This window comes from Etheostoma spectabile, chromosome 9 (assembly GCF_008692095.1).
Source record: "Etheostoma spectabile isolate EspeVRDwgs_2016 chromosome 9, UIUC_Espe_1.0, whole genome shotgun sequence".
In the NCBI taxonomy this organism is placed as follows: domain Eukaryota; kingdom Metazoa; phylum Chordata; class Actinopteri; order Perciformes; family Percidae; genus Etheostoma; species Etheostoma spectabile.
In genome coordinates this window covers 8,446,657-8,474,418 of record NC_045741.1, presented here as the reverse complement: position 1 = coordinate 8,474,418, position 27,762 = coordinate 8,446,657, and the positions used below count along the sequence as shown (strand labels likewise).

The 27,762-nt window shown below is 41.6% G+C and overlaps 1 protein-coding gene across 2 annotated transcripts in view; it reads left to right on the top strand.

The window, feature by feature from the left end:
• Positions 1-27,762, top strand: part of nos1apa (nitric oxide synthase 1 (neuronal) adaptor protein a) — a 162,929-nt gene that overhangs the window by 110,125 nt on the left and 25,042 nt on the right. The window contains exons 6-7 of one of the 2 annotated variants that reach the window (XM_032525917.1): positions 9,593-9,734; positions 14,819-15,036. In XM_032525917.1, coding sequence (XP_032381808.1) covers positions 9,593-9,734; positions 14,819-15,036 — 360 coding nt within the window. The remainder of the gene's footprint in view (positions 1-9,592; positions 9,735-14,818; positions 15,037-27,762) is intronic. The other variant, XM_032525918.1, reaches the window with a different exon arrangement.

The following is a 27,762-nucleotide window of genomic DNA, read 5'->3' as shown; positions in this document are numbered from 1 at the left end:
TTTTTACCTCTGTGTCAAGGCTGCCATACTTTTACTGCAGAGACAAAAATATTCCACAATGGAACAAGGCATTGCATCTACAGTGTAGGTGGGTTTGTGTGTTTGCTTCAGATTACTTCTTCCCAGGTACTCCATACCCGTGGTGTGATATATTGATCATGAGTCAGTGCTGAGATGTGAACACAGGCTGAAGTCAGTAGCGGCCCTTTTTTATTGGTCATATACAGCAACAGTTTAGTTTTTAAAACAAGTGCCAGCTCTGTGTCACACACTCCCTGTCCGTCTTAACCCCCAGTGTTTCTCTTGTTGTGGCTCTTACAACGTCCTTATCCAACCTCAACAAACAAAAACGTTAAAAAAAAACTGGAACAAAAACGTAACCTGCTGCCGGCTCAGTTCTCTGTGCAGCTACCACTGAACCCTTTCCATTATAGTAATCCACCATTGTTTTCTAGACCTTCTCCTCCTGTGGACGGATCAGCAGTCAATCACAGGGCTGATAGATTTAAGATGTTTTCTCATATAAACTCCAAATAAGGTCCAAGGGATCAGGTCCCGACATTGTCCAAAGTTACCCTTTAACACATGTAGCACACAACAGGAGATTGTCCGTCTCTGATGTGTTACTGGAAATAATTGGTTTAGGTGAAGGGTGGTGCAGGGTAGAGCGTGCAGGAGACAGGACATGATGCTGATTACACCGCGGAGACGGTTCATAATTTGGTCGTAAACAACCAAGTCTCTTGCCGTTTCTTGTATTCTTGTATTTGATTTAGATGGCGGCCCGTACCTACAGAAGTTCCCGAATCTTGTCATCTCTAGTTAGACATTTTCGTTGTTGCCTTCATGTAAATGGCCTTTCTTCTTCACCCTCAGATGTGTGTTTTCTTCCGGTTTAGTGCGAGCCAATAGAAACGTCATCAGCACGCCGACTCGCTGAATGAACTTTGCAGCAGCGAGCTGGCAGGGTAAAGTCCGTTGGACATTAAATACTGTCTAAATAATTTCAGGTTTTCAGTGCATTTGTAAAAGAGCTATACAGTACAACGTTTATACTCACATTCACACCTATGGCTCATTTAGCATTGCTGCTGTAGGGCTTTAAAAGGTGCAAGGAATCTGAAATTTTGCTGCAGTTTATTCAGTTCCCACTTGATTTATTTAACATCATTTGCAACACTAATCACCAAAATGTCTTTTTTATTTGAATGAGTCAGTGTACCTACGCCAACTCTTCATCACTACCCTCCTTCGGACAATGGTTTGGGTGTTAAGAGAGGAAATTAATTAAATGATAATGGCACCAAAATGTAATTCAAAGGAATCCAGGAAAGGAGAAAGAAAATAGAAAGAAAGAAATGGAACTTTTAACTGGTAATTATTCAACAGATCCTGTGCAGTATAGAACTAAACTGCAGACTTGAGTCTCCGTTGACAGCCTGATATTAACTTGGAACAGCTGACACATATGACTATGCTGACTATGTTCACTGAGCTTATGTAGTTCTGCTATATGGATGATGCATTGGCTTTTCTTTGTCCACCCGTTTTAACAAAATATACCAAACTTACCTAAAGCAGCCATAGAAGAACTTTCACAAGTACAACATTTGCTATGTTTGGATGTTCTAAAGTAAAGAAGTCTAAGAATCAGATCAACCATTTGATACCTATATTTGATACTTGACAGTTTTTGAATCTCATTGCTACGGACACATTTCAGTCCGTAGTAAAACACATTTAGGTCTGATACTTATCTCTTCCATGGCGTTGTAATGTACAAATGTGTGTGTGTATGACGTGCACAGCCTAGAACGTGAGCTAAGGATCTTAAAGAGTCACCGAGGCATCATGACTTAATTTCATCACACTTGCTTCATGCTCTCACACTCAAGCATCCTATCCCAAAGCTGGTCATTGATTAGTACTTTTTGGTCTGATTATGTCAGTCTGTGGTGCTCTCACACACTCATTGTGATTCCTCCCAGCTCTCCCACTAATTTCATTGAGGCAATCAAACTCAAAGGCCCGGCCACGCCCCAATCATTAGAGTAGTTAGTTGGTGATCAAGAAGCCCAGGTATGGCAGTTAATGAGAGGAAGCAGAAGAAATAAGTAGTTCTTGCTGTAATCTCTTCTTTTCTACACTATACATACCTCATGTGCACATGGATAGAATGATGGATGGATGGATGGATGGATGGAATTGGTATTTTTTTGTTACGACAGCAGCTAATCCAGGCATTGCACTGAAACATTTATATTAATAGAAAATAAACACCGCAAATAATTAAAACAGCTTAATACAGAAAACAAGAAAAACCTTAGCATACTGTATAATAATGAAATACACAATATACCAGACTAGAATGCACTATGAGTATTCTAAACTACTTGTACTGAAATATAAATAGAGAATAACATACACTATGTGCATAAGGGAGATAGAGTGGGAAATAAATATGTGTAAAATCCCCATGTGCAAGGTTATTGAAGGTGCAAAACAGAGTGGAGTGGTTGAGACAGAAACTACAGAAATGGTTGCTCCGATAGTTATCATCAGAACAGAAGTGATGTGTTTTCTTTGAGCAGAAAAGATTTTCTCTTTTGGTCCTTGTGTCTGTTAGAGAAAGAGCTCTTCTGTCTGTCCAGTAGATGGTGGAGAGATGATGGATGGGTATGCTTTTGAGGGATGTGGTTAAGAAGAAGAGCGAATGATTGAATGAGCTAATCAACAGAGGAGAAAGATGTAAGCAAGGCTTTAATTAGAAGTAAATCCCATGCCGTCCTCTCATTGTTTATCCTGCTTCTTTCTAGACTGCATTATATTCCCTTTTGTCCCTTATCTTTGCTTGTGCCAGGACTTTCAAGTGGACTGCTGCACCGCTGAGCCTTTGTGGGGAACCTGGGATAAATAATGCATTTTGACTGGGCCCTATTCTATAGCCACTAAGAGCCACTGTTCTGCTGCAGGGATCCAACTCACTGGCAGCGTGATGTATAGAGAACAGAGAGATAAGACAGACAGAGAGGGTGCATTTGCTTAGTTCAAGTGACAGAGAGGAAAAGTGCGATAGAGACCGAGAGCTAGACAGAGATGGTGACAGATGTCCAACATAGGAACAAGTCCGTGTCTTTACAACAGGATATACAGGTTTTTGCGTTTGAGTGACAAATCTCTTACTGGTCTTGTCAGCTGCCAAAATTGGAGATCCGTTGGAGAATTGGCTCTCGGCATAACATGTCTAGATGCAGGACAGCCGTCCTGATATAAAGTGAGTAAACTGAGAATGATTAGTGTTTTAGAAGGGACTGTCCATTCAACAATAACTAGATAACACTCAAGACTCTGACAAGGCCCATTTATAAGGGACTTACAGTTGCCAACAAGTCCTATACAAAGCCAACAAACAGTATCTTTAACTAATGACTCTTAATGAGTTTTTTGTGATTTACCTCCTCTTTCGGGAAGAAGAAGGCAAATGAAAGAATTTGGTTATTGTTCAAGGAATACTATGGTTCGGGTTAGGATGCATGTTTGGTTAAAAGATAGCAGTGTTGGCTTTTGGTGTAAGATGGGATTTGAACCACATTTTGCTTTGTCTTTTGCTTTGTTGCCCAGCTTACTTGAGACGTAGATGTTCAGACCAGAAACAGCCCTCCTGGGGCGGCCTCTATCTCAGTCGGTCCCGCAGTGGCCCGGGTTCAAATCCGACCTGCGGCCCTTTGCTGCGTGTCATCCCCCATCTCCCTCCCCCTTTCATGTCCATCCACTGTCACTAATAAAGGGAAAAGCCTCCCAAAAATAATCTGAAAAATATTTTTTAAAAAGAAACAGCCCTCCCACTAAAAAAACAAACAAACACAAAGAGCTGTATTGGGGGTGGGGGTGGTGGGGGGTGGGGGTTGCTTCAGGGACTGGTGAGATAATGAAATATTCCAATTTGAGTAACAGATCCATGAATTTCAAAGTCTTTCAAACACTGAAGCACTGCACAGCAGTTCCTATTATTACAGCGTAGGATTTAGAACTCTAGAAAGGTTTCACAGCGGCAGTCCTTTTATTTGTCTTTGTGATGATCACCAGGTAACGCTTGAGATTACAGAGTAATCCATCAGGAAAGTGCCTCTGGGAGTATTTCATTTCATCAACACCTCGCCATCGAAGTCTTTCCCATTCAGATGAATAAATGGTGCAATGGTCTGTGAAGGTGGAGGTGTTGTGGCGACAAAAGACAGAGCAAGACATGTTCTTATGATGGACTCTAATCTAGTTTTCAGTCACATAAAGAATGTAACCAACGTACGCACAGCAGCACTCTGTCAGGACCATTGCAAAAAGTCAAAGCTGTTCTTTCTCACAGTGAAACAGCAAGTGCATTAACTACTATAATGCTTTAGAGTCCAGTGTCCTCAAAAAGAGTGGAACTGGAACAAAGAACTAAGCTCAACTCGCTGCTTAATCACATCACTGCTGTCTTTAAATCCCTGCTCTGGCTGTGAGTTTGTTAAGGATATATTTTTAAGATCCTGGTAATATAAATATATTCTCACGCTTGACTTTATACTTTACATGCTTCAACGTTATGTCCCTGACCTCTGTCGTGCCCTCTCATCCACAGACGCTCTGCTGCTGCTTAAGTCAAGAACACACCGCTGTGGCTTTGCTGTGTTTGATTACCTAGTGTAACTAGATTGACACATTTGATCGCGGCTCACGAAGAAAAAAGAGAAGAGACACCGAAACCGATAAGCCAAAACAGATTGCCGGAACTGAATCCCAAAACTGATTGCCAAAACAATTGCTTAGCACGTGGACGGGGACGGCCGCTTCGCTTCTGACCGCAGCTGGTATGAACTGACGGATTGGATAACACGGGCGCCGGAATTAAAAAACAATCCGCTTCATGGGCTTCGCCGCACTTGCGCGTCCAGTGTATTTTTGTCATTACTGCACCAAAGATTAAAGACTACGGTGAAGCTGCATGCTGCAGTTTTGGACAATAGCCTAATGAAGATACACTTTTGTTTTTACTACTTCCCACCTAGCTTCGGTTCAATTTTAAAATGTAAAAAAAATCTGACTTATTTTCTAAAGGGTTCCCGCTTCCTCCATTTAGTGTATTAATTCAGTATTTCCCCATTGACATTCTTTGTGTAAAGTTGACTTGTTCCAGACCTCTCTATTAAAACCCAATGGCAGGTGTTTTCCTAATTGGATGGTAGGTGGGATTAAGATTGAGGGTGCCATCTTCTTCATCAATCTGGATGTGATGGGTGCAGATGAACAGGTTGTTAAGACAGAGTGGGGCTGCAAATCACAATTATCTTAATTGTTGATCAATCCGTCAATTATTTTCTCCATTAATTGTGTAGTTGTCTGGTCTATAAAATGTCACAAAACGGGGAGAAATGCCAACCAGTGTCCCTTAATGCCCATGATGATGTCCATTAATGTCTTGTTTTGTCCACAATTTAAAGGTATTCAGTTTAACGTCATAACAGAGTCAATAAACCATACCACCAAACCAGAATACTCCCATTTAAGAATCTGGATTGGGAGAGTTTGTTAGATTTACTGTCGGATTAATCGGTTAGTCTTTGCGGCTCTATGACAGATGTTAGGTTATCTGCTTTGAGGTTACTGCAAAGTTACATTTGTTTTGGCAGTCAAACCTTTTTAAGGGACTAATTAAGATTAAGAGTCAGGTGGCTGAGGGGGAGAAAGAAAGCCACTCTGTGCCCAGCATAGTGTTTGATTGTGTGTTCTCCAATCAGTGAGTCAGGGGAACCTGAGCCTTAGGTGTTTTCACTGTGTACAATAACACCAGCATCTGTTATCATCCCCTGTTTAACTGCCTCTAGAAAACATCTTCAAAGGAAAACACATGTGTTTGCTGTCGTGCTGAGCACCAGCATGGGGTAAAAAGACATGAACGAATGAAAGAAGAAGGAGACAGGGGGGTGATTAATGGATGGAGGTAAAGGAGAAGAAGAGAACAAAACAGCAAGCTGAGTGAGTCTGAGGAGGAAAAAAGCAAATGGAGGACAGAGTAAACGATAAAAGAGTTCCTTCAATAATGTTAAAGGACAGTATGGACAGTATATTTATCCGACCACTTACAGCAAAAGAAAGGGCAACATTGTTTTGTGTATTTTTTAAATCAACTTAGTTTATTTGTTTTTATGTTTCTATAGCCATTAACGACAGTCTGCTGTTAAGGCAATATTCTCTTAAGGACCCATGACATGGTGCTCTTTGGATGCTTTTATATAGACCTTGCTGGTCTCCTAATACTGTATCTGAAGTCTCTTTTATATAGACCTTAGTGGTCCCCTAATACTGTATCTGAAGTTCTTTTATATAGACCTTAGTGGTCCCCTAATCTGTATCTGAAGTTTCTTTTATATGACCTTAGTGGTCCCCTAATACTGTATCTGAAGTCACTTTTATTAGACCTTAGTGTGCCCTAATACTGTATCTGAAGTCTCTTTTATATAGACCTTAGTGGTCCCCTAATACTGTTCTGAAGTCTTTTTATATAGACCTTAGTGGTCCCCTAATACTGTATCTGAAGTCTCTTTTTATAGATCTTAGTGTTCCCCTAATACTGTATCTGAAGTCTCTTTTAATATAGACCTTAGTTGTCCCCTAATACTGTACCTGAAGTCACTTTTCCAAAATTCAGCCTTGGTGCAGAATTCCAGCCACTAGAGCCAGTCCCACAATGAGCTTTCCTTGGGATGTGCCATTTCTGAGTCTGTAACTTTTGAGGAGGAGGAGAGGGGGGGGGGCAAGGTGGAGGCTGGGGGTGTGGCCATGACCAACTGCCACTTTGCTCATTTGCAAGACATGATGTCTCTCTCTCATGGGTAGGCCAAATTCTCTGGGCGGGCAAAGCAGAAAAAGGGGAAGTAACCTTGCTCCTTATGACATCATAAGGGGCAAGATTCCAGATCGACCCATCTGAGCTTTCATATTCTTAAAGGCAGAGCAGGATACCCAGGGCTTGGTTTACACCTATAGCCATTTCTAGCCACTGGGGGACCATAGGCAGGCTGGGGGAACTCATATTAATTATTCATAAAGTGACATTTTCATGCAAAGGGACCTTTAATCTTTCTTAAAAGCTGGTAGAGCAACTCGTCTTGTCTGTTTCAGGATATTAATATGCGTTGCCAGAAAATCAGAAAAGAGAGGCGACAGATGTCAAAGGGGCAAAAGTTGACAGCTGAAGATTTAGGCAGATTTAATTAATTGACGTTAAGTCTGTATAAAGTATGTATGTTTTTTGGAGACTTTCTCCATAATCAAATACTCATGTTTATGTCTCCTTCAGTTCAGAAACACAACACTGACGCTCTGTAATTTGTTTGCCGTAGTTTGAATGTGTGTAAGGTTACGGATTGCAGCTTTGATGGTCTGAAATAGTTCTGTCTGTTACAGTAGCTACACGGATCAGTTGATAGCTCAAAGATTGTGCTTGTTTACATTGCTGCAACTAATTATTATTTTAATAACCATTAACCGGTTGGATTTAAACCCAGTTATGCATTTAGGCATAATCATCATCACATCAGGAATTCATTCCTGATTACTATTCCCTCCTCAATTGTGAAAACAATCTAGGGAAACGTAAGTGGTTTTGGAAGTTTGATGATAGAAGCATGGCCTTTGGTGAGATTTCATTAAATTTGGACCCCATCCAGCTTTTAGAAAGGACCACATGCTGTGTGAGTCTAGTGAGGTGACTAAACACTACAAAGTATAACCCACAAAGGCAGCTTAGTCATTGTTGGTAGTAGCTGTTGCTCTAAAGCCAAAGTTATACCCGTCCACGTGTGTGAGTGTGAGTATCCGCCTGGGTCTGTGTGACGTAAATGTCGTCATCAGAGGGTAGGGCCTATACGTGTGGACTCTGTGCAGACATACACACTCCGCTTCGCAAATTTGCGTTTTCCTAGGATAGCGTAGGCATAACCTGCACTACTCTTCCTCTGACTGGCTAGTACTCAGTGGGAGATAGTCAGATGCAGAGTATGGCAAGGCATTCCTTCGCCATCCTAGGAAACACAAATTCCTCTACCACTAGTAGTGTAGTGATCTACTCGAAGCAGCTAAACCAAGGATGTCTAATTTCGATTTAGGGCTAAAATCAGTTTGGGCTGTGCCCCCCATTGTTTTTGCCCGCCAAGGCATTTGACATCCTCATGCTTATTCTCTTCTTAATTTAAAAGTGGTGCAAAATCCTAACGTTATTAATCTGAGTTGTACGGCAATGTAAAGCACAGTGCTGTAAGACTTCCCTGTTAAATTACATACGCAAGTTTTATCTACAAAGAATTATGGTATTCTTCACAATTTATTTTTGGCCTATGGACTTCAATTCAGATACATTTTGGCCCTACATATGAAATCATTTGGGTACCTCTGGGCTAACATACTGACTATGCGCCTGTGGGGTCCACAGCTGTCCGTGTACGCATCCGGAGTATAATGGCGCCTTAAGGGTCAGTATGGTACGGTACAAGATTTTTTGAGATCTGGACATAAATTCATTTTGCTGACAAAGTGCTTTGTCTCTATGGAAACAACATCAGCAGTAAATGAAGCTGAAGCAGCATGCTTTGATAGAAAAATAAAATAATAATAAATTACACTGTGAGTACAGTAAGACTGCAGCCACACCCACCACGGAACAGAAAGTGAATACGTTTGGAGTTTTTCTGACCTGCAAAACCTTCTGTGGAGTGAACCCATGGCCCAGCAACTCCGAATCTGTCAAAACGAGTTTAAGTTATTAATGTAATAGGAAACCCAGATGTGCCTAATAAATACTATTTCTCATCTGATACCAAGCCTGGGGTAATGGTCTGATACTGAGACTTCAGACTGGTCCAGAGTTGGTAACCTGGACTAGGATGGACTGGATGACTACATCTGTTCGGCTCATTCAGCTTTTGGTGCGTAGTGTGTGTAGAGCGTGGGGCTCAGTGCTTCAATATGCCATCTTTTCTGCCTCCACACCTCTCTGATCTGACATGTCAGACAAACTAAGTCACCTAAGTTGTTTTCACTTGACCTGCCTTTTCAGAGCAGGGCGGAAAGACATAATCAGACGCAGCCAGTTCTTTGCACCTGAGGACAAAGGAAGGATCCAATCAGAAACCTTAAACGCAGACCTAATTGTGTAATATCATCAAGTGACGTTGTGGGACTCTGTGACCTATACAGATTATTTGAAACCTTCATTTCCTGCCTATTGTGTCTGTTTGAAACAAAATGTTATGTTACTGATGAAAATCTACTTTAGTGGAAAGAACATCAGTACATCTAGACTTCAATATATTATGGAAAAATCCCCTGGCGCATTAGAAGTGATGGCTGTGGTTGGTTTGAAAGAACTGGGTCACAGGATAAAAAAGAAAACAAAAACTTAAAGTCAGAAATATTAAGGGAAAAAACACACTCAATACCAATACTGCAATGTTTAAACTTAGACATAATAAGAATAATTCCATAGTTATTCAAGTTGTTTTCTGAGAATTACAACTGCATTTCTTTCCTTGTCTTTCTCTCCCCACCCACCCAGAGCCAGGCCATGCGTATTGTTCGGACAGTGGGCCAGGCGTTCGAGGTTTGTCATAAACTGAGTCTGCAGCACACGCAGCAGAACGCAGACGGACAGGAGGACTGCCACAGCGAAAAGAACGGCAACGACTCCTCTTTCACAGGTACACAAACACAAAGATCAACATGCACCTGCTACATAGTCCGCATCCCACATCAAGTGGCCTGTAGTGTCTGTAAATGTTCAGCAATGCTGCTCTGCACTCAGGGAAAAATCATGTTGGTTCGCTTCTCTTTTATCTGATGTTGGGATCTGTGCTTACTGCCTGTTCACTTCTAATTCAATCCTTTAGAAGAATCAGAAGCTTGAATGTTTTGTGCAGGAATTTGGAATTGTAATCAAAAGTTGTTGCTGTACTGGAGAAGCTCCTTGAAGGTTGGTGAAGTGAAGTCAGTGTTGAATAGAAAGAATGAAAAACGGGTATAAAGTATCTTCATTTTGTTGTTACACCTCGATCCAAGGTTGTTCTGGTAATCCTGCAGTGTCACTGAACACTGATGCACATTTCAGACGGGGGAGGTCAAGAAATATTTCTGAGGCCAGAGGTTTTGTATTTTATTTATTTTATATTTATTTACTTTTTTTCTTTACACCTTCAAACAGCTGTTGATTCAAGAGATGTTAACGCAACAGGACACACTGATGCTTATGCAATAGAGAAAATACACAAGCAGGCAGATGTGTGGTTGGAGTTGATGTAACGGTTCCGAGTTCAGAAGGTTAGAGTGCAGATAGGGTGTGCTAAAAATGGGTCTAAAATAAAGAACAAAAGAACAAAGTGTCTGAAAAGGAGACTCCAGGATCTGTTTTGAAAAGAATTTAAAAAAAAAACATACCAGGTTGTAGTGTTTCTTTACAGAATTTGTGTAGGATTGTAGGGGATCTGGATTGGGACAGAAAGGAAGGTGAAGCCAGGATCCATCTGTCCCTGTGTGAGGAAGGTTTCAGCCCAGAAGTGTTGCAGAGCACACCTTTAGAAAGATAAACCAGCAAAGAAGGAATGGTATTTTTAGGTCATGGAAAGAAATATGGAACTGTATCCACAAGGCTGTGGTAAAAAAAAAGACCAAACACACAGTCATATGCTGTCAGATAGCACAAACAGATTGTGTTTTATGTACACACACACACACACACACACACACACACACACACACACACACACACACAGATACAGAGGTGCCTGTTCCTGCTTGCATTGTGCCCAAGTTGGCGAGCAGGAGAAGCCGATGGAGTGAATGTCATGGATGAGTCAACCCAAAGAAAGAAGGCAGCACACAGCAACACTGGCGGGCTGATCGGCTTTTATCCGCTGCCTTGTGCCTGGCCAGGATGGGCTTCACTGCAGCCCAGGGACACGTGGCTCTGAGAGGGGTCTGGGAGGACAGAACTCTTTCACACCCTCGTTCCAGCCATTACAGCAGCCAGCGCTGGGCTCCCTCTTTCTCCACCCCCCCCCCCCCACCGAACTGAGGGACGGGCAGGCCGAGGTACCGTTATCTACACATCCCCCTTCCAGCCCTCCAGAGACAAGCTCTCTTTCACATGTTGATGAGCCCAGTGATCACCCACACACTATATCTGTACATCCACACATAATGGAAGGGCCCCACACGCATAGGCCTGTTCACACACACACAAACACACACACACACACACTCGCTGTCATGCTGTGTTAAGCAGCACAAGAGCCGTCATGCACAGCCAAAGAGCTTATCTCAAGAACTAATTATCATGGCAAAGAAGGGAAAAGGGAAAGAAGAGTGGAAGATATCGGATTAGAGAAAGGGAAAGCTGGAAGAAAACACGGAGAGTGAAGGGGAGGAGGAAGAAGGGATGGATATTAGAGGAAAAGAGAACTTGGGATCATGGAGGATGGGAGTGAGTAAAGAAAAGATCAAATATGGAAGTGAATTTCAGAGGAGGAGATGAGAACTGGGTTGAATCTACAAAGGAAATGGGTTTTGTTCTCAGAAATACTTTTATGTGCAGAGTTTCCAAACAATTGTACAAAGTGCTGTAACATCCAGCGAACAGTTTAATCAAATTAACAACAAATAACTGCTTAAAAATGGCTTACAAGACTTGAACTAATAAAGCCCACTCACTAGAAAATAACGCCAAACTGTGAAATATTACCTTTACAGTTCACATTAACATGAGACATAAGCGATGTTTCCAATGCAGTTCCACTTAAAGTAATATTCCAAATGCCAGGAGTTTAAATGAGGCAGATCATTTTACTTTAGGAATATATTGTTATAGCTTATTTTGCCATCCATGCACCGGAAAGGCCTAGTCGGAAAAACAAGTCAGACAGGTTGCATATTGGCACAAAAGATTACATTACATGTCATTTAGCTGATGCTTTCATCCAAAGCAACTTACAGTGGCTGTATATCAGAGGTTGCACGCCTCTGGAGCAACCATGGTTAAGTGTCTTGCTCAGGGACACAATGTATCGCAGTGGCAATCAAACCTATGTCTCCCATACTAAAGGCATGTGTCATATCCACTGTGCCATCACCACCCTACTATATTGCACATTTAAGATATACTAACTATATATACTATATATAGATATGAGTAACTTTATTATTTCAACCTTTGCTGCATGCCATTCCTTTCTCTCTTCCCGTGTTTCCTGGTTATCTCCACTACAAATTTTTGAATAAATAAAAATATATAATAACTATAAATCCACTAATGAAGGACCAGCAGCAATAACGATATGTATGAAAACACATAACTTACTGTATACATTTAAAGTCTGTTGTCAAAAATACCTCATATCATTCAAAATGGCTTCAGGGTTTAACCAAAACTTTATTTGTGATTGAAACATGTACAAAACCATTAGATAACTTGTTCAGTTGGAAATATTTTGACATGTGTCTCTCCACACAAGGAACTGTGTCAATTTCTTTTCACTGAATTAATGACAATTGACAACTTCAACCAAGGATAGCAAGGGAGGGCAGAGAAGGGGTGAAGTTGGAGAGAAACAGGAAGAGGAGGATCGAGGAAGACAACAGTGGAGAAAACATGTTGGCAACAGAGGGCTGGAGGAAGGACAGGACAGCACTGACAGCTGGGTAGAAAGTAGGAGGAAGAGAGAGAGTAGTAGAGCTGGCAGCAAGTAATCAAGCACAAGGTTTAAGTGGAGGGGGAGGACAGCACTAAGAGCAGGGTGCACAAAAGGAAGAAGGGGAGTATGTATGGAAGAAGAGGGGTGAGGATGTGAGATGGACAGTAGAGGGGAGAATGCAGAGGAAGAGGACACTGCAGCAGTGAAGATGAAAGACAGGGGAAAGAAAGGACACGAGTAGGCGAGCGAGCAGAAATGGACATTGAACAGTCAAACAGATCCGAAGTGAGTGAGTTAATCTGAGATGAGGTTTGTCAAAATGTGTGGCAAAACAAATCAAATACACATGACGCAGCTGAAACATTTGACCTACTTTTCCATTTATCTTATTACTAGATGCTATTGCAAGTTGAAGAGATTAGTTGAAGAGATTATTCCAGCTAGAGTAAGGCACTGGATAACAAAAGACAAAAATAATATCTAAACAGATATTAGTATTGATCTTGTCTCCTAACTCTGGCCAAGAAAACAAATAAGCATACAGTATTTCCCAAGTTTAAACTGTTCCTAATGTTTTTTACATAAACTTGGTATTACCTGAGGCTCCTGGGTAGCTCACCTGGTACAGCGCGCGCCCATAGATAGAGGGTTATTCCGCGTCCGCATGTCCGCATGTTCGATTACGCCCTGCAGCCCTTTGCTGCATATCATTCCCCCTCTCTCTCCCCTTTCATGTTTTCAGCTGTCCTATAAATAATTGCCGAAAATACCCAAAAAATAATCTTTAAAAAAAAAAAAAAACTTGGTACAACCTAACTATTTTGGGTGAGAATCCTGACCTGTTGTTAGTTGCTCGGTATTTTAATCTAAATTTAAGATTTTTTTTTGTTCCATAATGAAGTGCATAAGTTAGCAAAGAAAGTGAGTAATCATACAGTATCCATATTTTCAGTTTTTTTTTTTTTTTTTTTTATAGATGATTGCTTTTTTAATAAAACTTGCTGTGGGGAGAGGCAGCCTTGAGTGAATGTTAGTAACTTCCATCTATTCTGTGTAGAAATAGCTTGGCCACTTCCCAATGGCTACAATTGCAATCATCCAGTATATTTCTAGTCCAGTCAGGAAGCAAATGCCGTTTTCAATAACTAATGCATAAGCACGGCATGCATAGTTATTGACATAGTCATTGCCCGGTAAAGGGTAAAATAATAACAAGCATCACAGCTAGAACAATGACACTTACATTTTCCTGTTTATTCAATTTAATGGGGATTGTGTGAGGATATGAGAGACAACCTCAGGCTTTGTTGCCAGGTGGAAGAACTGTTCCAACTGTGACAACAAGCTTTAGAGTAGTTTTCCGTTGAGTTTCCTGGTGGGCAAATCAAAATGAAATAGTAAAATATTCAAGACAATTCCGACTGCTGAAGGCAAAGCCAGTGTTGTGATTCTGAGAAGGGTTTCATCAGTTAGTGGAATCAGCATGGGACCTCTTGCTAGAATTTAGACTTTTTTGGTGTTTATTTTGGTCTTTTGTGGTGCGTTATTGGAATGTTTAAAAAATGTCAACTAAATGTGTGTTTTAATAAATTGAATTGGATGGTTTCCTTTACCAAAAATACTTCAAGAAATCCTGTTGTAACAAACAAGTGTGGAGTGCAGAGGAAGAACAGTACGAGTGCTCTTCATGAACTGTTTTGTTGCAGTCTGCATTGATTTTGTCTCATACACGGGGCAATATTGTTGATCTCCATTGTTAATGACATCTGCTACGGCAAAAACACGGTCTGTATCCAATCCGGTCCAATTTGTCCAATTAAGAAAGTATTAACAGTAATGAGAGCGATACTTAAAAACTGAAAACACAATATGGAAACGCTAATGAAACAAGTGAGTGCTGGTTTGTATTTGCATTGTTCTATAGCTCATAAGACTTGTACCTCTGAACAGGTTAAACTTACATTTAATCATAATCATGCAAATAGTATGCTGCGATTCTATGGATAATGTTTCTTACTTGAATGTATTCATGTGTGTCCGCCCATGTCTGCGTGTGTGTGTGCTTGTGGCCATGCTCATGCCTACATGTGTGTATGCAGGCGTGCGTGCTCATCCACCTGTATGTGTGTGTACTTTCCTCGGCTCAGCTCGGGAGCTAACGGGCGCGGAGAAGACGCCGACCGTCGCCGAGGAGACGGACATCGATGCGGAGGAGGTGAGCCAGGTGTTGGCAGCAGAGGAGTTAAACCCCAACAGAGGGGTGACTGATCTGGACGCCTCAGCCAAGACAACTGACCTGAACAGTGTAGAGAGCAAGGTAAAGTATGTGTGTGTTTGCAACAGTCACTCAAATTTCAAAGCATCGTTTGGATTTTACACACTTGCGGAACTATTTAAACTGCTGAATGCACTTCTGTTCCATCTTTGTATGGAGTTGGACATGCGCAGTAGCTAGGTAAGGACTACTAGCCAGTCAGAAGCAGAGGATGAGGGCGTGCTACGCTAGCAGCTAGGTGAGCATTTTAACGTTTGTCACGGAAGTAAAGGCTGGACTGCAATAGAGTTGTTTAGAGCAGTTTGTGAACAGAGGTTTCTGTTGGACATGGTAAGTCCCTTCGGGGGGGGGGGACTCTGGGCTTTTTCACTTTGTAAACCTGTAACATGCACACAAGAAAGATGTAACATGATTAAGGAAAGGAAAAAAGCCAGACTGTAGAGGGTATTGAAGGGGACTGACTGGTTGTTTTATTTAAGATTATTTTTTGGGGCTTTTTTCCTTCATTAGATGGTGAAAGCGGATAGTCAGGAAAGGTGGGAGAGAGATGGGGGATGACATGCAGCAAACTGGGTGAGCTAGAGGTCACTCCAGGGATTGACTGCTTCTAAAGTGTTCTTTTAATATTTAAGGAGCACTGACTTTCCTGCAGCACATCATGCAGCCAACGTCATCAAACAAGGGCATAACAATAAAATTTGGCGGTGACCTAGAAGGAAAGAAAGGGACACACAAGAACAGCTGTAAAAACACGTCTGTCTGTGCATAAAAATCTAGAGTCAGTTCACGTTAAGGCTAGGAAACCTGGCTGGAAATGAAATGTCTGTTCCATCACTTCGGATCAGGCTGACCTCTGAGTGTGACAGAGGATATCCATCCATCCATCCATCCATCCATCCATCCATCCATCCATCCATCCATCTTTGTTCCTCTTATCCGGTATCTGGTTGCGGGGGCAGCAGCTCCAGTAAGGGACCCTAAACTTCCCTTTCCCGAGCCACATCAACCAGCTCCGACTGGGGGATCCCGAGGCGTTCCCAGGCCAGGTTGGAGATATAATCCCTCCACCTAGTCCTGGGTCTTCCCCGAGGCCTCCTCCCAGCTGGACGTGCCTGGAACACCTCCCTAGGGAGGCACCCAGGAGGCATCCTTACCAGATGCCCAAACCACCTCAACTGGCTCCTTTCAACGCGAAGGAGCAGCGGCTCTACTCCGAGCTCCCCACTGATGACTGAGCTTCTCACCCTATATCTAAGGGAGACGCCAGCCCCCCTCCTGAAGAAACCCATTTTGGCCACTTGTACCCTGGACAGAGGATATCCAAAGCTTTCAGATTGTCTAGTTTTATTTCTTTGAGGATCCTTGAAGCCTGAAATGAAAAATTGTATTTTCACTTTGATTTTAATATCCTTGCCTATATTAACCACCAGTAAAATCAAGTCAACGCCAACTCTGTGTTAGTGTGTGGCATGTGTGTAGCTCCCACTACTTGGTTTCTATTCAGGAGCTCTCAGAAGTATGTGGAGCTCCAAGACCACGCTACCAGGCTAGTCATCCAGTTTACGTGTTTATGTTTGTGCGGCGTCATAGTGTTGGAGATTTGATCCAGCTCAGTCAGACTGTCTGCTCTCCGGCCTGTGGAAAGCCCCCCACCAGCAGTCTATTTATAGCCAGAGAAATGTCCTGTCTGGAAGTGTGTGAGCGTGGCTGTCTGGCTCGGCTGGCAGAGCAGTGTTGACGCTGTTGTTTACTGGGCTCTACAGTAGTATGCAGGGGTGTAATTGAGTTTTTGATCGAGGCAGCGCCGGGAGGACGACACTGCGTGATAAGGGCAGAGAGTGGGGGTGCGTGTCGTGATGTTTATTACACTTCTGTTTGCCTTGAGACTTTGGGCTCTGCATCAAGTTTACAGCAATGGTGTAGTGTATAATAATCATTTTATTTATGTTTTTGTTTGGTACTACTTCCCACCGCCTGCCTTTGCTTAGTGAGGTAGTGGAGAAGGATAGAGGGAGAGTGTTAGTAAAAAAATATTCTTGGAGTCAGTGTCAGAATCAAACAGGTAGGTATTCTTTTAATCCCGCGAGATGGAGCAGTTGCATGGAAACAACTCATACAGTGTCTCTCATCAAACGCTCAAAGGTTTAGTCCTCTGAGCCTACTTTTATTCACAGTGGGAGTGCTTGACTCCTGCCATGCACAATCATGACCTCACAGGGACAGTATGCCCTCACTCTTAAAGGTCCCATGACATGGTGCCCTTTGGAGGCTTTTATATAGACCTTAGTGGTCCTCTAATACTGTATCTGAAGTCTCTTTTATATAGACCTTAGTGGTCCCCTAATACTGTATCTGAAGTCTCTTTTATATAGACCTTAGTGGTCCCTAATACTGTATCTGAAGTCTCTTTTCCAAAACTCAGCCTTGGTGCAGAATTACAGCCACTAGAGCCAGTCCCACAAAGAGCTTTCGTTAGTATGTGTCATTTCTGTGTCTGTAGCTATTGAGGAGGAGAAGGGGGGGGGTGGGGGCAAGGTGGAGGTTGGGGGTGTAGCCTTGACCAACTGCCACTTTTCTCGTTTGAAAGCCATGATGTCTCTCTCTCTCATGGGTTGGCCAAATTCTCTGGGCGGACAAAGCAGAGAAATAGGAGAAAACCTTGCCCCTTATGACCTCATAAGGAGCACGATTTCAGATCGGCCCATCTGAGCTTTCATTTCCTCAAAGGCAGATCAGGATACCCAGAACTCCATATCCACCTATCACCATTTCTAGCCACTGGGGACCATAGGCAGGCTGGTGGAACTTATAAAGAACTCATAAAAAAACTCATAAAGTGACATTTTCATGCCATGGGACCTTTAAGGCTGTTTTATACTTCTGCGGAGACTCCACCCAGAGCTTTTGCCGCAGCCTACGAAAGGGTCCTGATGTGTATACACAGTGAGAGAAACAAAGTATCTCCCCTGTTTTTTCTTACCACGGTGGGAAATCGGTACCAGGAAAAGTTAACCCTCTCCTTGAAATGACACGCTACCAAGCGTTTTAGTAGGTTTGTGTCTTCACGTACCTACGTACGTAGCACTGGCGTAGATTTTACACAGAAGTATAAAACAGCCTTTAGAAACAGTTTTGAAAAACTAACACTACATTTTTCCAACAGAGGGACTGGCTCCTTTGTGCCCTACAAATTGTTTTCATCTTTACTTTAAGGTTAAATATTATTATTATTTTTATTTATGTTTGTTTATATTTCATTGTAATCTTCTCTTCCATCTAAAATCCATTTGGAGAAATGATTGATTTTCATGTTTTCAAGATGCAACGCTGTCAACACAAAATTCACTGTCAATACGTTTCATTATTTCCCTCGATACAGCTGCTCTTGGCAACTAAAACGGGATTCATACTTTCATGTAGGGAACAATCGTGATCTTTGTTAAATATGGAAAAAATTAAAGCACAAGTTGGCTGCAAACACTGGCTTTTAAAACATTTAACCCAACTTTACCAGGGAAGGTAAACAGTCAAACAAAGTACTTTTTGGATTGTCTAACAGCGTGTGAAAACCTCTTTATGACAGCAGAACTGGGGGGGGGGGGGGAAGCTGTATCCAACAGTTTTTGTATCTTTCTGAAATAGACTATTTGACAATGACACCCACTTTAGGCAGTCATTGGCCAAACTAAGCAGGGTTTGAACTTCTCTCTTATGCTCTCTATTTCTTCCCACAACCATCCCATTAGTTTGATTTATTACATTGAGAGTCCATACTACCACACTATGTTCCATACTCTGTGCAAGTTTCAGGTTTTCTTTAAAGCTTGTATTCATTTAAGCACCAAGATTTATCACTGAGCATTTTTAAGAGAGAAGTTGTGTCCTGAAAAGTTTTTGTTTTTTTCTGGATAAAGTCGCAGCTTTTTTGTTTTAGCCATGCAATTATCTCAGAGGACATATATCTGCCAGCACAACCAACAGCATTTCTTGTTGTGTTTATGCTTACGGTTGTAGTTTTTCAGTTCGTCGTGTTCTTTTTCACCTTGGCCCTAAACCTGTCAAACATTCCCCTTTGCAGAAAAGGCCCATATCTGTAGTTAACTCAGGGTAATTAGGTAAAAGGTCATTCGTTAGGCAGTCTAATTAATGGTACAAAGTGAACAGACGGACTGTTAGGCAACACTCTTAGGTAACTTTTCATCATGACCTGAAATAAGAATGTTCTGTCACATTAGCTCACTGAAACATACCTGTTCACTCACCCCATGGAGACTCCCCCGAGACAGGCTTTGAGAGCCATTTTGAGTCCTAATTTTGAGTTCCAAAACCAGGCTATTCAGCTGTTTAACAGGCCTTGGGTCCCGTTAATGTTAGAGTTATGAGACCTTTCATTACAGCCCCTGATTGAAAGCAAGAGAGCATGAAATCAGTGAAACAACGAGCTCTCAGCAACAACCTTTATTCTCAGGGCATTGGGGTTTGTGTGTGTGTGTGTGTGTGTGTGTGTGTGTGTGTGTGTGTGTGTGTGTGTGTGTGTGTGTGTGTGTGTGTGTGTGTGTGTGTGTGTGTGTGTGTGTGTGTGTGTGTGTGTGTGTGTAGCCCACGTGCATTAACTATATGTTTTCTTTTCAGTATTTTTTAATTTCACACATTTGTCACTCTTTAACAGCTTGACAGCTTAAATGGGAAATGTGCAGGGATAAGAGGGTTAAGGTTACATTGAACAAGATGTGTGTGAGTCGACGTGCCGTTACGTTAGTGCCCGTGTGTATGTCTTTTTACTACACAACCGTAGGTGTATTTTCCCGAGTAGAGGGATTTGATTCACTGCAAGGTTTCCCTGGAAGCTCATGAAAGGGAAAGCAGCCTGTGAGTGTTAAAGTTCATTCTCTTCCTGTCAGCTCCCGTTAGACTGACAAATCCCTCGGTGCCTTGCGTTCAGATGATCCCGCAGGACTTGGAGAGAACACATCAATCCTACCTTTGGGCTTTGTGTCCATGAGGTTGACTCAGGACGTTATTAAAAGGCTTGCCTCCGGTTTTAGAAGGGGTGCCACTACAGGACAAAGTGGAAAGGTCAAAGTCACTTTTTTAGAGAACTGCATTTTACACATTTAAGAGGCTGCACACCTACACACACACACACACCTTCTCTCTCTCTCTCTCCCCTCTCCTCTCCGCTCGAGCTCCCGCTCTCTGCGCCTCCTCTCCTCTCTCGTTCCCTCTCTCTCCTCTCTTCTCCTCCTCTCTCCTTTCACTGATTGGAAGATAAAATGGAAAGAGATGCATACCAACATTCTGGGGCAGCTGTGGCCACTGGGGTTGTGGTGGTGGTGTGTTGTGTGTGTGTGTGTTGTGGTGTGTGGGTGTTTGTGTGTGTGTGTGTGTGTGTGTGTGTGTGTGTGTGTGTGTGTGTGTGTGTGTGGGTTGTGGTAGGGGTAGACACTCTGATCCATGAGTGTAGCGCTACGAGCAGCACTCCACTGACAGAACTCCTCTCTCTCTCTCTCCTCTTCTTTTTCTGTTTTTTTTTCTCTCTCTCGTCCCATACTTAGTATGCCTCGATTGTTTTAGGCTATCACGACCTAACATGGACAAATTACTGAGTGGATGCACGGGCTAGGGGCCCACGGGGTCAGGGGGGCTCTGTCTGCAGTGCCTTTTAACATTTCTTGTTGGAAAGTCACAGAGCTCATTTAGAACTAAGAGTGCCCTGTGATCGTGTTTTTGTTGCTTCTGGTGCTCATAGGAGTCTAAACTCTCAAATTAATGAAATATTTGTTTTTGGAAACACTTTATTTCATCCATAATTTCCAAATAATTCATTAATCATTTCCAAGACATTTCTATAAAAGAGCAATGTAATTTGGCACTAAATATAAGGAAACTAGAGACTAGGAATGCTTACTTAAATTTAAAGTTCCTGTTCACCCGTCCGGGAGGCTCAGACATGTGTATAAAAATAATTACTAATGCTAATTTTCTGGGATGCATATCTGCTAAAAGAGATCATGACAGCCCTTGTACAGTGGATGTTCTCAGTATCTAATCCCTGGGGAAAAGCAGCAGTGGTGCAGGCGTTAGCGTAACTCCTCTTTTTGATTTGCTTCTCATGATCAAGCGCTGTTGGGTTGGATTCATTATTAATTTGTTTTAAGTTTTGTTTTACTAAATGTTATGTTCTCTTTTAAATGAACAATGAATTTAAGTGGATTAATATGAATGGTAGCAATTGGTATGCAAACAGAAAACTGACCACGTGAAATTCTAGGGATGCATGGCATCATAAACCAGCGTTCAAACATGAGCACAGCGCACTCCAGGCTGTCTGAATGTCTGTTCCTCGCTGTAAAAGCTTACTGTAGGTCGTCATTGCTTTTGTCCAGTGAGACCGTAAACACCCTGGATGTGGCTCTCTGGTGATGATTGCTCACCTGGCCTCACGGCACCAGTGTGCCGATGACATGAGGACTTGTGTGGGAGGCAGGTGGGAGGAAATTCTCCTTCCATTCTCCATCCTTCTACCCACAGCTAACAAAAACATCCGCCCGTCCTCAGCCTTAACCCTCCTGTTGAAACTTTCTTTATCAGAACTATGACAAAAGAGTGAAAAATGATGGAAAAAAAACTACAAAACCGCAGGAAAAAAAACTACAAATACATTTTTTTTAAATGCCGAAAAAGTGACCAAAAAAACATCAAAAACATTAGAAAAAGCCACAAAAAACTGTTTTAAAAATAGACTTAAACATAATTTTAAAAAAGTGACAAAAAATTGGAATAAAATTGACCAAAATAAATAAAAATAAAATTTCATCAGGAAAAGTGTAGAAAAACAACAACAAAATGTTGAAATTTCAACACAGAAGAACACAGAGTTGTAGGTCGACGGGAAGACAACACCAGGGTTATCTCCCGATCTCAATGTCTCAGGGACACCCACAAACTAATTCCTCTGGTTGTCTCCTCAGAAGCCTTGCAGGACAGAGACTTATTTTTCCAATACTCTTCACGCACGGGCAGGCAGTAAAAATGCAGCCTCTAAACTTTTCACTGATCGTAAACTCTGAGGGTGTATGTGAGAATATCGCTTTACCTATTAATACTGGAGAGTCGAGATGAAAAAGAAAATTCCCTGCTAGGGTCACATGTTCACCTTTTAACAGATGGTTTGATTTTTTAGTCTGTGTTTGTGTGGACTTGTAAAGTTGTGATACAACTTAAGGCCACATCCACATCTGCCTTTATACATGATAGAGGGTGACACAGGAATCAGTTGTCGCACCCATCCCATCCCGAGCCATGAAACTACTCCCGCCATGTCCCAAGAAAAGGAATCCTGCCTGCGAGATCCCGAGAGAAAGACTACCGGATCCTGGTTAGGTCCTTATGTTCTCTAAGCAGTTTTTTTTCCCCATTCCAACGTATTTGGATCTGGAGAGAGACTGAATTAGTATCTTAACTGCTATCTTTCGTCTCCTCTGTTGCTGATTTTTAAAATAGTATCCTGCATTGTCGTTGTTTGTGCACCTATTTCCACGTCTTATTCCATCCACGTCATGAATGGACACGACTCATCCAAAAACTACCTACACTAGTATTAAGCTACACGCTTTTAGACAGTCGGATATAACACCACAGTTTCTCCAGGTGGCGTAGCAACAAAGCAGGAGTTTCGGTGTTGCCGGGTAGACCTGACAGGACTTCAGACAAACCAAAGATTTTGCAGCTGAGTTAACCACCCGAAAAAACAAAAGGCCCCGCAAATCTTCCAACTCCTTCCCGCTCCTGTCCGCTCCCGGTGATTTCGATGCTCTATCCGTCCCTATCACGTTACCAACTGTGAAATTGAATAGCGTATCCACGGGAGTCCCGAAAAATTGTCACCCTCTAATACATACCTCATAATGTTACGGGATGTTGAGCTGGTTTGATCTCTTTAGGAGGCAGCTCACCGTGCGTCTTGCACATGGGATTGTTTTCAGATGAGTTCCCAGCTGATAACAAACCACAATTTACCCAGTGAGGAGTGTAAAACAGGGACCTTTTGACCTGAAGCAGAGCTGAGCCGGTCCAGGATCGTTCAGGGTTTTTCAGGTTTGAATCAGCCTGGCCATTGTTTTCATAAAAGTCTAAACACAAGTCGGGGGGACTACACTTTCACTTCCACACATGGCCTGGTTTCTTCTCTCTCTCTCTCTTTCTCTCTCTATGGTTCTATGACTTTCCACTCCATTAGCCTGCATTCTGTGCTGACATTCAATATCTTTTGCCAGGAATGTCTGAGTGTTCAAGTTTCTCATAGATTTATACAATCATGTGCCACTCCATTTCTCCATTCTCCAGTGATAAACATCTTTTAGAGTTTGACTCTGGGATACGTGGCAGCCTTTAAAGATAACACAAAATGGACAGAGTGAGACCCTTACCAATAAAGAGTGACAAACTATCAGGCATACGATCAGATAAACCGATTAGGCAATCACAAACTTTTGTTTACACTTTTGAATGAAACCTTACTGGGTTTTAACTAATCTTATCATCAACACAAAATACATCTTATTACAGATGTTAAAATGCCTTTTCTCAGTCTTTGAAATCAGGATTTAGTAAAAAAAATAAGAAAGATTGCTTGTTGAACAAACATAATTCGATGTTTAAATTTTAAAGTCTCTGTAACAAATTCACAGCTGCTAATACTATATATATATATATATATATATATATATACACACACACACACACACACACACACACACACACACACAGCTCCTGTGTCAGTAAGGGGTGTCTGGGGATCTGGGTTTATTAACTGTGTTCAGTTGTATTCGGGTTGTGCTTTTTCACTTCAGCGAGGGGTGGGCCGGGCCACCCTGTGCTGCTGAACGCTGAGTCTGCAGGTTTACTCAGGGATCATAGACTATATCATTTTATTGATCTTTTCAGTGACCTGGTTTATTCCTCCCTGCTCCTAGGGAATGTGTTGGTGTAGTCTTTGGTTGGTTGGGACTGTATGCTCTCTCCAGTCACAGATTCACGTGACCATTGCGTTGTCTTCCCGTCAAAATTAAAAATCAACGCTTTTTATCTATGTTTTTAACTTTTTCGTACGTTTTCGTACACACTTTTGACACTTTTGTTTGTCAATTTTTTGAGACGTTTTCAACAATACGTAACACTCACTTATTAATTTAGTTTTGCAGTTAATTTATGGTCAATAAACCTAATTTATAGAAAATTTTACCCAATGTTTGTGTTACAAAAGTGGAAATTTTGAATTATTTAGATAAAAATTGTATGATGAAATGTATGTTGATTGATAATCACAGACTGGATTATGTCAACTTTTACTCAATACTATTTTGAAACCACTTCAATTTAATTTTCCCTAATGCTATAAAATTGAATAAGACAAAATTGATGAAAGTAGAGATTTGTACTTGCCAAAGAGCGTTGTGTGGAATCAATCATGTTATTTTGGGGAATTACAATTGGTTAGTTAAAAAGAACATTGATATAGGAAAATGGATCAATTTGACCCGAGGACAACATGAGGATTAAAGAATTTGTAATGTGAAGAATTTTTTAAATACAAACTCACGGAATAGTAGCAGATCTCCGTAGGAAACGTTGAGCTGAGAAAAAAAGATGTGAAGAGCCTGTAAAGTTACAAAAATGAATTAATACCAATTAAAAAAAGTTGATACAAACCATGTAAAATCAAAAATGGCACAGGACCAACTTCCTGTTCATCAGAAGGTACGTAAATGATATTACCATTTGAATAACTAATATTGCTGCTATATAGCTTCTAGCCACCAATGGCAGCTCTGAATGTTCCACTGCAGAGCAGCACTCCAGCCATGCATCGGAGATACCTATTTCCTTCCCTCCAACAAGTTCATATTTTAAAACTTAACAAAATACAACAAACAAATGTTGAGAGGATGAGCGGATCTTGTGAATAATCCATGCAGGACCGTGATGGGTAGGATATGGCTCTAGATCCGTGCTCCTCCAAATACTGTAACTGTCCTCGGCTCAAGTTAGAACAGGACCAGCCATCTCCAGGCCAAAGTTTCTCTATACTAGCAGTAGGAATTAGTAAAATGTGCCTAGGGTCGTGCACAGCTCGCGCACACTATGCTCGTTTACACACACAGAGATGCGGAGCAGCACGTAAACATGCAAAAGATCAAAAATTCAAGAATTACAATATGAAATATAAAATAGTATCACAATATGATCTGGTCACGCGCTTTCACTTCACTCACGAGCAGATCAGTTTCTTCTTCTGATAATTTCTCCTTCCTGTTTAGCAAATCCTCCATCATAATAGCAAAGCGCCAAGGTACAAACGCCAGCCTTTTAAAGGGAATGGGAGATGACACTCTGATTGGTTTATTGCATGTTACGCCCAAAACACACCTATGAGTTAATTAAGACACTGAGTACAACCCTTTTGAACCATGCACCTGGCACACGGACCCTTTTTTCCGCCGTTTAACTAGCGAGCTTCACGCTGTGCTCTTAGATCGTTAAAATAGGGCCCCCAGTATCAAGACCAACAATGCTCCTGGCTGAGGGCAACCAACATGGACCACAGCTTTAAGGGGAGACACCCCAGGTGAATAGAAAAATGACTAATAGATATCCGCATGAAACTTCCCCAATTGATTACTGACATTAAGACAATTTTGTTTTTATTACAATTTTTTAGAATTTCTATGTTTAAAAATGCAAATAATGTATTATCTTAAATTGGAAATGCAAATAAATGGCGGCACCAGTGTGACTGTATGCCTTTATTAAACCTGAGGCAACCATCAGCTAAGGAAAGCATTTAGTAACTTGTGGGTAGCAAAGGTGCAACAATATCAGCTAAGATGATGTAAGGGCCCAGGAATCCTTAAAATGTGTTGCCCAGGTGCAGGCATTCATCACCAAGCTCTGAGTCCAAAGCCTTATCTGAAAGATCACACAACCACACGTGTTAGCGTCGGAGCCCAGTGTGTTGTGTTTGACTTACATCGACCAGAAAGCTCGTTCACACTGACTATTACAAAGTCAAAGAAATGATTTTCTTTTCTGTGAATATAGTTTTTTTTCTTTTTTTAAAGACCTTGCCGAATATATTAACCTGATAGCAAGATTACCACTAGTAATGCAGTCAAGAGACCAGAGTGCAGTGCAGACATGTTCTGGGTTTTAAGGAGCACATCAGCTTGTGGATTTTGCTTGAGTAGAAAATCTCACCGACTAATCTTTTTCTAATCTTTGACATATAACACGTGCCTGATGTTTGGGCTCGTCTAAAGAAAATCTGGAAAAGTAGAGTTTGCTAGCTAAAGACAAATACAAAAATCAGTGGTGACTGTAACACTGGTTAGCTCAGCACAGTTCAGCTTACTGCATAGAAAATAGTTTTAAGGATTTTTGGTCAGTTTAAATAGTTTGCTTACCTGCTTGTTGCATGGATCAACTTACCACATCACCAACGTCAACACTCATGGTGTTGAGTCTACATTTATCGTCTTATAATATCCCTCTTAATCTGATTACTGAAATCTGCAATAACTGTATGTTTTGTTTTTCAAATTCCTCACTATTAATACCTTTGAGTTAGCAGAACATTTGAACTGTTACCTCCTTTCCCATCCAGCAGAAATAGAGCAACCTTAGCGTTCATTTATTCCAAGGTGTGTGTCTGCCTACCTGACAAATATTCACTCCTCTTTTACCTCTGGTTTTGGTTTCCACCAGCTCCTGAGGGAAACAGCTAGCTCTAACTGCTCCTCTGTGTTCACCAGTTATTCACTAACTTTGTCTGTCATTGCCATTTAGTGTACAGGTTTACTGCTGGTCAAAGGTTATGGGTCACTTATACATTTGCATACACTCCATTTTAGACAGAATACCAGCTGATCTGAGTGGGGGGCTGATCTTTAATGCATAACTACATTGCTCATTATCAGCAACCATTCATCCAGTTTTCCAAAGGCACATTCTGTTCACTAATCTGATATCATATTAAAAAAACTAACTGAGAAAACATTGAAGAACCCTTTTGCAATTATGTAAGCACAAGCCCTGGTTAAAAAAACAATGCAACTGATCTTAGCTGGTATTCTGTCTATAATGGAGTGAAATTGAAATTTCTAAGTGACCACTAACTACCCTACCGGTCAAAAAGTTTGGGGGTTTTAGAGCTTTTTTTGCCAAACACAGCTTCCTGCTGCTTCAGAATACACCACCAACAACCCTGGTTTACTCCCATGTCGAACAATCTTGGAAACCGAGAAGGAAAGTTATTGTGAACATCATCCTCTCTACTACTTTTACCACTGTGTAAAGGTAATGTGTGTGTGTGTGTGTGTGTGTGTCTGTGTGTGTCTGTGTGTCTGTGTGTCTGTGTCTGTGTGTACGTGTGTGTCTGTGTGTACGTGTGAGGGGCTAGTGTAATCACAGCTGGAGGTAGACAAATAAAGACACCCTTTATCCCATGTCATCTATCTTTAGTTTCCTTTCCTTCTCACTTTCACCTTCCTTTTCTAAGCCCTCTTTTACTTTGCTGTTTTTTCACCACTTCCTTTTGCCACACTATGAGTACAGCAAGAGGCCAAGAGATAAAGGGCTTAGTGCCATGTGCATGTGTGGAAATTAGAGGCTAATAGCGAGCATTTCCTCAGGCAGGCCATTCTCCAGCAGTTACTGTATGAGGAATTTCTGTGGTAGGCCGTTTTTTCCTCCATCCTCTCTAACTCCCCC